This window comes from Lampris incognitus, chromosome 2 (assembly GCF_029633865.1).
Source record: "Lampris incognitus isolate fLamInc1 chromosome 2, fLamInc1.hap2, whole genome shotgun sequence".
Classification (NCBI taxonomy): Eukaryota; Metazoa; Chordata; class Actinopteri; order Lampriformes; family Lampridae; genus Lampris; species Lampris incognitus.
The window spans coordinates 31,697,721-31,708,777 of record NC_079212.1 but is presented as its reverse complement, the minus strand read 5'-3'; the positions used below and the strand labels follow the sequence as shown (position 1 = coordinate 31,708,777).

Genomic DNA, 11,057 nt, shown 5'->3' with positions numbered 1-11,057 from the left:
TGTGTAAATGAGTCAGTGCTTTCACTGCTCAGGTGATCTCGGGATGAAGAGCAGGTTGGATCTGCACTGCCCTCTTCTCTCTGCCCCTGTCCTGTATTTATACTCCAAAATCTCCATATGAATGTGTGGGTCTTGGGCTTGTTGGACTTTCTCACAGTCCCCAGCCAATGGGAGCACTGGGAAGGGCTTTGAGGAAGGCAGGGCTGCCACATGCTCAATGAAGTGTTTATTGCCATGGGGGACAATGAGCGCGTCTCCGGGGAGCAGGTGGAGGAATAGACTGGGAGAGAAAAGAGAGTGGGAGAAGGAGGAGGTGGAAGTGGGGTGGTGGTGGAGGGAGGGGGCGTTCTGGGGAGAAGAAACCGATGATTCTGTTGATATGGGAAAGTGGTGACCCCGGAGGGGGACACGCCGCCGTCTCTTGTCGTCTCTACCAGAACATAATTGAGCACGAAGTGCCTTTGGCCGCCGGGCGCGCACGTGGGCGCGACAGAGAGGCAGCGGTTTGAACAGAACGACACGCGGTTACTTCCAGCAGCCCGACACGGCAGTCACACAATGCTGTGGTGTGTGTGTGTGTGTGTGTGTGTGTGTGTGTGTGTGTGTGTGTGTGTGAGAGAGAGAGAGAGAGAGAGAGAGAGAGAGAGAGAGAGAGAGAGAGAGAGAGAGAGAGAGAGAGAGAGAGAGAGAGAGAGAGAGAGAGAGAGAGAGAGAGAGAGAGAGAGAGAGAGAGAGCTGAATAAGAATAACAGCTAAATAATGATGAAAAGCAAAATTACTGAGGATGTTAAACCTTCTACCGGGAACCCTCTATAGTACTGGGAGTCTCGGAAAAGCCTGTCATATTCAAAATGTATATTCCATCGCTGCGTTAATTTTGGTTATGAGATGAGACTGAGGAATAATGACGGCGTAAGCGTATCCACTGAAAGGGTTATGCGTCAGGACATGGGTCAGAGCATTAGCTGGTTTGAAATAGGCTTCGACATGCAGGTTTACTCTGAAGATCGTTAAATCGTATCTTCTGTGTCTGTAAATCTCTGGTTCCATTATATCTCGGCGAAAATGCGGTCAACTCTGAAAGCGTTAAGCACCTCACTCTGCTCCTCCAGACTGCGTGTCTCCACAGTTCACTGACTGACTCGCTGCCATGCAGCAGAGACTGTGAGGTTCGCCAAGACTGGAGCTACTGAGCTGTCAGCGCCCCCCCCCCCACCACCACCACCACCACAGCAAACTTCACTCTCGATGGGACTCCATCTCTTACTCTTTAAACACATACTCATGAAAAGACATGCTTACACAACGAAGATGTAGACACACACACACACACACACACACACACATGCACCACATGCACACAACGAAGATGCACACGCATGTGCACACGCACATACAGGGACACACATAGATACACACACATGCACGAGCACACAGATGCACGCACAGGTTCACACACGAACACGTGGACAAACACGCATGCAGGCACACAGGCAAAACATACAGGGCAAACGCATCAACACACACACACACACACACACACACACACACATGCACACAACGAAGATGCACACGCATGTGCACACGCACATATAGGGCGCACAGGGACACACATAGATACACACACATGCACGAGCACACAGATGCACGCACAGGTTCACACACGAACACGTGGACACACACGCATGCAGGCACACAGGCAAAACATACAGGGCAAACGCATCAACACACACACACACACACACACACACACACACACACACACACACACACACACACACACACACACACACACACACACACACACACACACACACACACACACACAGCTGCCTGTCGCTGGCAACTTCTTGGTCACGAGCTCCCTTTCCTTTGCCCCAGTGGAACGTGGGAGCCGCAGTCCTCCCAGGCTTCCCACACTTCAGTGGTAGAGAAGCAGGGGCCGCGTGCACAAAGGAAGTGTGCCCCGCAGAACAAAGATAGAGTCACCGACCAACCCCCCCCCCCCACACACACACACACCCTCCCCCGTGTCCCAACCCAGGAACACAGCACAGTCAACAGGGCTCCCAGGCACACCATCTGGACTGACCGAACACTATTGTCACCCAGTCAACCATGGGAGACGTTTCACCGTGAGAATCAGAGAATGAAATAGAGACAGAACCTATAATACAAAGGAGAGAGAGAGAGAGAGAGAGAGAGAGAGAGAGAGAGAGAGAGAGAGAGAGAGAGAGAGAGAGAGAGAGAGAGCGAGAGAGAGAGAGAGAGGGGGGGGGTGAGTAAGAGTTTCAGAGATTGAAAAATGTCAGCGAAACTTTCAAATAAAAATGTGACAGCTCTGAGTTGTCACAAGGTTTATGTCACAGGAAGTATAAAAAAGGCTTCAGGTTCATAGTCATGTTTAATGATTAAGGTTTTATAGTAATTCAATTATGTGCAATCTACTGCACCCTCACTCAACTCGGCCTATTTGAAATCCTCATTGATGGACAGGATCATGAAGGTTATCACGTACTGTGCTGACGAAGGGCTCTGAATTGTCAAGGAATATATGTCATAGGTGAAGGATCGCATCATTTATAAAACACATTTAAAACCAGTGTTAGTGAAAGTGCTTCACAAGTTCTAGGAAAGAACAGAGCAAAAAAAAGAACCAAACAAGCAAAAAAGAAATAACAGCAATTACACCTGATAAATTAAAGCACAATTTCATAAAAAAAGGTTTTGTGTGCCACCAGATAGAGAATAATCAGGCTGAAAAGATGACAGACCAGTATTATATCCTTGTCCCCCCACTTTGTGACCTGAAGTCCTTATCCTCTGCATGGCTTGTCTTCAGGCAGATGTTTGAGTCCACTTTCCCACCACATATCACAACCACTTCATACAATACACGAGGATATGTCCCTTAAAATGGCACATCAGCTCAGTGACAGGTGTGTGTTGGGGGGGGGTCACCAAGGGGCCCCTCCCACCTGTTTGTTTGCATTGGTGCCATTGTATGCCATGAATTCATCTAATTCACACACATCCTATTGTATGATTGGCGCTTTGCGATTGGCCAAACACTGTGAGAACCAGCATCACATTAAATCGACGGGAGTCTCTATAAGAAGTGGACTCGGGATGAAAAATCCTTACAAGTAAGCACATCCCAGATCTCATTCGGGCCTGGAAAACTGGACCACATCTCGCAACCCATTCGTCATGAGAGATCAGCAGACAAAGTAAGATTTTATCGAATGAAGTAAACCTGTTTTCATGATTAAGATTCACTCGTCTGATTTCTTCTCTTAGATCTTCTTGTGATCATTCCAGAGTCAAAGGAGACCTTAAATTCATCTGCTGTGTCAGGGCACTATGGTTATGAGACCTTACACCTCTTAGTTTGGGTTGCTTTTGGAATTTGGGTATCTACAGTCTCTCTAGATAAGGGTGAAATGCATGAAGTTGAATTGCAAATGCCTTAGCCATTGCAGGTGGACAGCGAAGACACTAAAAGAAGGTTATTTCATTAATGAGGTACCTGAAAGCTTTCCCGGTATTAAGTATGTTTGCCTATGTCCTCTCTTCAGTATGTGCAAGGTCATGCGCTTGGAGAGGAAGTGCACCGATGGCGTGGTGAGACTTTGTACGGTTCTTGAGGGCCAGATTCACAACGGGATCTCTGGCGCTGACGTGTGGGACAAGACAGTGTCCTTCTTCACAGTAAAGAAGGCCTTGCTGTTCCCCAACGGCTACACCAGACACTCCAGACAGGCCTTGCGCGTGCTCCCAACGGCGGCTGAAGACGTGGCGCCGCTGTGCTGCTCATAAGGACAGATCAAAAACAACACAGGAGCACGTGAGGTGCAAGACTGTTCACCAATGACTGAGAGTCTGATTTGCGTACAAGGATTTGAAGCACTGAACACAATATCAAGTTGAAAGACTTTTTTTTTCCCAGTTCATAGTCTGAGTATTTGTGGCCTGGTCTCTGTGACTGCTCAGACTAATATTATTTGGTTCTTAATGAGCCTTAAAATGTGCATTGTATGCCTTAAGACAAGCGGCTTAGTGTCCCTTGATGGTCATTTATAGACCGTTGTTTCAAGTGTTAGAATACATGAGTAAATAAGTCTATCTGTGTTTAAGCAATGAAGCACTGAAGCAAAGGTACCATTTTCCAGAGGTTAAATTTCTGAAAAATCAAGATACTTTTTTCAGAGGTTTGATAAGAATAACCGATGGATTTTTATTTTCAGTCCATAGTTTTTGAGTAAAAGTTTATGACCTATTGTCTATGACCACTGAAACTGTGATTTGATTTGGTCCCCAGTTGGACCACAACATGTGCATTAGATGCCTTAAGATGAGCCTCAGTGTTCCTTGAGGATGGTCATTAATAGACCACCTCTTGAGGTTTTGTGGAACTGAAAGCCATATTCCTTTGGATGAAAGGAAAATGTTCGTGCCTATGCATAATCCATGTACAGTGACTTAGTGAAAAGTTTCTCAGGTGTTGTAATAAGTACTATATTTCGTTTCCATGAATGTAATGTCTTGTATGAAGAAGTCCTGAGCAAAATGAACACCATGTGGTTAGCTATGTAAATTACAAATAAAATTATACTGAAGCTGCACAAACTCATTTTGTGTTTGATTTTATTTGATGACACTTTCTATCAATTAGGGTTTTGCTGTAGTATACCAGTGAGGGAAATTTATATTAAAAGACAAATGCATGTGAATTTTACCCTTGGATGAGAAGATTAGTATCAGCAATGCACGGTCGAGAGGCATTATGACATTTTATTCATGCAGGCGCCACAGTCAAACATAACTTACTAAACAACGCCGTCTAGTGTGTTTAGAGCTAGTGTCACTAGACAGCAGAAAGCTTCAACCTAACACAAATGTTGTTTTTTTTTGCTTAATCGTTCAAAAATCGAGACCAGGTGAGTGACCAGCCACCTTAGACCACTAGCTCTAAACAGGTCAGGGTGAACTTTCATTTTTACTATAGTTTTAAGTCAGATGCAGGAGATTATGAAAGCCACTTCATTTGACATTGTATTCTTACAACGAATTGTATTGCAATGAATTTGTTCTCTGCATTTAACCCATTCAATTGTATAGGAGCAGTGGACAGCTGCAGCGCCCAGGGACCAACTCCACTTCTTCTTTCCATTGCCTTGCTCAGTGGCACAGACAGGAGTATTAACCCTAACACGCACGTCTTTTTGATGGTGGGAGGAAACCAGAGCACCCGGAAGAAACCTACACAGACACAGGGAGAACATGCAAACTCCACACACAAAGGACCTGGGACAACCTGGGGCTCGAACCCAGGACCTTCTTGCTGTGAGGCAACAGTGCTAACCACTGGGCCACCATGATATACTAAAATACCAGAATCAATCCATTTTTGCTTAAAAATGAATTGTCATTTTCTTTCAAAAACTTTTAAAACCAACACCTGTGAAGACAGCTGTTGCAGTTCTGGGTTGGAATGTCAGCCATTGCTCATTTGAATTCCTACTTTTATGCTGTCTTTGCTTTTACCAATGTTCAACTTTTGTTTTGTTTGAAGAATATTTAGTTAGTTATTTGATTAAGAAAAATATAAACCACCTACAAACATTGAGCAAACAAGCGGGTAATTGGAAGTTGCTGGTTTGAGCACCTGCAGGATGCGGACTCTATTAAGAATCAGACTACAAAATATATGTAATGTATATGTAATATGCAACGCAACTACAGGGCCGTGTCAACATGCATGTTTTAATCTACTCATGACATGGTGGTTTTAAATCGGTATTCTGATAAATAAAGTTCATCTCCTAAATGTAACGAAATAGATAAAATCTTCATTACTTTAAAACACATCCATGTCTTAACTTATTGTCCAGACCGTTCAGTGCTACGTGTAGCATTAAAAATAAAAAACTACATTGTCCCATTACACACATGCAGGGGCTCAGAATGACATCCTTTTTAACTGCATGATAAGAAAAAGACATAGAAAACAAGAAAAATGCAACCCCGGGTCAGACTTGGAATTATTACGGCTTTATTAATCATAGGCTAAATCCAAAAAGCAGACATTCAGCAACAGTTGAACATTGTAGCAGCGGGAATAGGCGAAGTTAACAATAAATCGGGTGAACTCCACACCATGCATTCGGCTCTCGAGTACAAGGACACCGTTCAGACTGCATCCAGATGTTCAAGAGTTAATTTATCACCAAGGATAAAAACTCGGCGGCACCTTTCTTACCAGAAAACTGCTCATGGGATTGACTGAGGAGTGTTGTCAATGACTATGGGGGAGACTGATAACTTAAAAAAGGAGGGGGGGGCAGTAGATAAAATAACTTCTGGTAAGAGCGTTGGAGGAAAAAAACTGAAACAAAACAAAAATCAAAGAAAAAAATGCATTTTGCAGATATAATGTAGGTCCATTTATTGTTCATTTAGACAGGTATGATTTTTCATTGCAACGGGTGGAATCATTCACAGGTCCATTACTTTGTCTCCAAGAGGTGGCCTTGCAAAAGAAAATATAAAACACTTCTTGCTTATTAATCCTTCAGCCTGATTGCTTCTGTAACTGATAAAATAAATCTTACACATGCGCACTAAATCAAAACACAAATGTTTTTCTTTCTTGCTCATCACTCAAATTCCAGTTAGAACCAAACATAAAGACCCAATGGAAAAAGCTGAGGACAATGGAACAGGCTAGCTTGTTGCCATGTGGCACTGAAAACTTCTGCCATTTTAAACAGCCCTGACCAAAAAACAAAACCCCAAAAACTTAAAACAAACCAAAGAGGATAAGATAAAAAACAAATGCCACTCTCATGATGTTGTAGGTCAAATCTCAAAACAATTTTTTAGCTACTTAAGCTTGCACCCCAAACACGGGGATTAAGAGCCCCCAAAACATCCACTCAGAAACAGAACTCGCGTTACTTCAACTGTCCTCACCAGAGTAGCGTCAATGTGTAGTGTCAGTATTTGTGAAAGTAAAAAAAAAACAAAACAAAAAACAAAAGCCTTAATTTTACCCCAAAAGTAGAAACCATGCCATCAATGGTGTAGTAACCAGTGGTGCCATAAAAATGCCAAAACATGGAAGCAACTCCATCCGAGTTCTGGGATCATGGCTGTGTTGGTTATGAGCCTGGTATTCTGTGCCCACGTCCTGGTTTAACTGCCTTCAAATCTATGAATTTGCTTTCCCTTCTGCTCCTGAGAAAAGCGCTCCACACTGTCTCTTGATCACATCATCAAAAGGAGACTCAGGTGGTCTCTGGCTTGAGGAAAATCTCATTGTGCTCGCAACTTTACACCAAACTGGTAGGGATTAAAAGGTCAACATGTCAATTCTGTTTAAGAGTGTGATCCCCCCCCCCCAACAACACTGTGTTTTTTATTGTGTTAGATGTTACAGAGACGTCGTCATTGAGTGGAGGAATTCCTCAGACTACAGAGTTTCTGCTTTAAGTTAATATGAAAATGCCATATCAGGGGTCAGGAAATATAACGTGAGAAGGAAGCATGGTGTGTACTTTGTGTGTGCTTGTGTACTGTGCGTGTATGTGTGTTTACGTGGGGGGACAAAGGAAAGAAGTTTCAGTTGGGGTGGGGTTTCCTGGCGCTATCAGCAGGGCTGATGTGGGGCTTGCCGGAGATGATGGGGCCAGTGAGGTTGGCTATCAGGGCACAGAGTTCAACAAATCCTGCAGGAAGAGGTCCGGGTCCGGTATTTCAGAAAGCAGACCTGAAAAATAATGTGGCTTTAAGTTTTACAGCACAGAGCTGGCAATACATCATCAATTTGAGTTCCTGAGAGTCTGAACCATCAGCACTTGGCTGGTAAAATCTGCATTTCTGTGTACTGCGTGTGCATGAAGACTGACCTACAACATCCAAGAATTCTGAGAAGGATTCAGCGGGCATAAGCTCGTCCTGGAAGGCTCTGAGGACACGCTCGGAGGCCTCGTAGATGGGCATGTCGTTTTGACGCACATACTCGGCCAGTGAGAAGGACCAGCCCCCCTCTGTGTTGCTGGTGGGCACTTTCTGCTTGGTCAAAGAGAGAAGGAAAACATACTGAAACAATCCATCCATCCGTTATCCAAACCGTTTATCCTGCTTTCAGGGTGGCAGGGATGCTGGAGCCAAAAACTGTAAGCGAATATCAGATCTCTGAAATATGAATCCCTGTAGGTTGGCTACAGTACATGACTAGATGATGTCAAGGACTGGATGTTGCATTAACTACTTCAAATAAATTGTAGACAGAGCTCCCTGTTATTGACTATAATGTTCACCTACAGTGGCTTGCAAAAGTATTCATACCCCTTGAACTTTTCGACATTTTGTCACGTTACGACCACAAACATAAATATATTTTATGTGAAAGACCAACACAAAGTGGCACACAATTGTTAAGTACAAAGAAAATTATACATGATTTAAAAATTTTTTTTACAAATAAAAAACTGAAAAGTGCGGTGTGCAAAAGTATTCAGGCCCCTTTTCTCTGAGTGCAACCAATTGCCTTCAGAAGTTGCCTGATGATTGCTGAATGATCGAATGTTGACCTAATGACTAAATAGAGTCAACCTGTGTGTAATCTAATCTCAGTACAAATACAGCTGTTCTGTGACGGCCTCAGAGGTTTGTTAAGAGAATATTGGGGAGCAAACAGCATCATGAAGTCCAAGGAACACACCAGACAGGTCAGGGATAAAGTTGTAGAGAAGTTTAAAGCAGGGTTAGGCTATAAAAAGATTTCCCAAGCTTTGAACATCTCACGGAGCACTGTTCAATCCATCATCCGGAAATGGAAAGAGTATGGCACAACTGCAAACCTACCAAGACACGGCCGTCCACCTAAACTTACAGGCCGAACAAGGAGAGCACTGATCAGAGATGCAGCCAAGAGGCCCGTGGTGACTCTGGACGAACTGCAGAGATCCACAGCTCAGGTGGGGGAATCTGTCCACAGGACAACTATTGGTCGTGCACTGCACAAATCTGGCCTTTATGGAAGAGTGGCAAGAAGAAAGCCATTGTTAAAAGAAAACCATAAGAAGTCCCGTTTGCAGTTTGCCAGAAGCCATGTTGGGGACACAGCAAACATGTGGAAGAAGGTGCTCTGGTCAGATGAGACCAAAATTGAACTTTTTGGCCTAGATGCAAAACGCTATGTGTGGTGGAAAACTAACACTGCACATCACTCTGAACACACCATCCCCACTGTCAAACATGGTGGTGACAGCATCATGCTCTGGGGTGCTTCTCTTCAGCAGGGACAGGGAAGATGGTCAGAGTTGATGGGAAGATGGATGGAGCCAAATACAGGGCAATCTTGAAAGAAAACCTGTTGGAGTCTGCAAAAGACTTGAGACTGGGGCGGAGGTTCACCTTCCAGCAGGACAACGACCCTAAATATAAAGCCAGGGCTACAATGGAATGGTTTAAAACAAAACATATTCATGTGTTAGAATGGCCCAGTCAAAGTCCAGACCTAAATCCAATTGAGAATCTGTGGCAAGATCTGAAAACTGCCGTTCACAAACGCTCTCCATCTAACTGACTGAGCTTGAGCTGTTTTGCAAAGAAGAGTGGGCAAAAATTTCAGTCTCTAGATGTGCAGAGCTGGTAAAGACATACCCCAAAAGACTTGCACCTGTAATTGCACCAAAAGGCGGTTCCACAAAGTATTGACTCAGGGGGGCTGAATACTTTTGCACACCGCACTTTTCAGTTTTTTATTTGTAAAACATTTTTTAAATCATGTATAATTTTCTTTGTACTTCACAACTGTGTGCCACTTTGTGTTGGTCTTTCACATAAAATTCCAATAAAATATATTTATGTTTGTGGTCGAAACGTGACAAGATGTGGAAAAGTTCAAAGGGTATGAATATTTTTGCAAGACACTGTACATAAATTCTGCTATCTCAGGCCTTGCCCAGAGCTACATCTCAGGTCTTTTAACTCCCTATAAACTGGAGCTTAGCTTGCTATTATCACTGATGAATAAAATAAGTACTGCTTTTGTTGCATTTACAGCACAAAAAAAAAGCAGGTGGAAAAAATGCAATAGAAATCAAATATATTATTTTATTGCTCATAACCTGTAACAGAGAATCAGTAATATATCATGGAAATTGCATATTGTTACTAATAAACTTGGGTCTTCCACTGAAATACAATAGACAGGCTGATATATTTGGTCTGTTGTGATAGGTTTAGGTGGGAGAATAGTCAATACCCTAAAATCCCTGCAACACAAAAAGAAACAGCTTGCACAATCAGTACGCTGGACTGCCAATACAATACAAATATATACAGAATACTGGTTTTGTTGGTGTTGTCAGTTTTGAAAATACTCATACCCTGAACATGTCGTACACCAGATCCACCAGGCCCCAGAAGAGAAGAGGCGAGCGGTACACTGCATACTCCTTTGGTGTTTTATCTGTGAGTCTATCAGGACAGCATAAGAGAGGAGTGGGTTTAGCGGCAAGGCACAAATAAACATCTGTCTTGGAAAAAATAAAATCATTCTTAAATGTTTTGCTTGTGGTGCCCCACCAGAATGGCAGACATACCCACAATCACAAGATATATCAAAATGACAACACTAACATCGTAGTGTCCTTGCATTTACATAATCATAACTACATCTGACAACAGTCCTACCACTGCTCTCGTGCAAGTTATCTTTTTAGGGTAGGATCCTCTGCTAAATGCCCATAATGTAACAAAAAGAGAAAAAGTTTGTGCCATACTTGTTGGTGCAGACTGCAGAGACCTTGCGGGCGTGTGCAGTGATGAGGAGCCGTCGCAGGAAGTACATGCGTGTATTCCTCCAGCGTTCTGGTGGCAGGATGTGCATGGCTAGCATGGTGAAATAGTGTGGCCCGTCCACTTCATACGAGCTTTCCACCCACTTATCGCATGGCTGCTCCTGAAAACTTTGCAGGTTCTTTTCCTCCCGGGATGTGGCTCTTGTGCTATGGTATGAACATGGATGGAGGGAAGGGTTTGCA

At 43.6% G+C, this 11,057-nt stretch overlaps 1 protein-coding gene across 5 annotated transcripts in view; it reads right to left on the bottom strand.

The window, feature by feature from the left end:
* Positions 1 to 6,038: 6,038 nt before the first annotated feature.
* ubr4 (ubiquitin protein ligase E3 component n-recognin 4) overlaps positions 6,039 to 11,057 on the bottom strand; it is a 151,003-nt gene continuing 145,984 nt past the window's right edge. For all 5 annotated transcript variants that reach the window (XM_056275365.1, XM_056275367.1, XM_056275368.1 and 2 more), the window contains 4 exons: positions 10,797 to 11,021; positions 10,401 to 10,491; positions 7,911 to 8,073; positions 6,039 to 7,771 (listed from right to left, as the gene is read on the bottom strand). In XM_056275365.1, the coding sequence (XP_056131340.1) occupies positions 7,707 to 7,771; positions 7,911 to 8,073; positions 10,401 to 10,491; positions 10,797 to 11,021 (544 nt within the window). In that variant the 3' untranslated portion in view covers positions 6,039 to 7,706. The remainder of the gene's footprint in view (positions 7,772 to 7,910; positions 8,074 to 10,400; positions 10,492 to 10,796; positions 11,022 to 11,057) is intronic.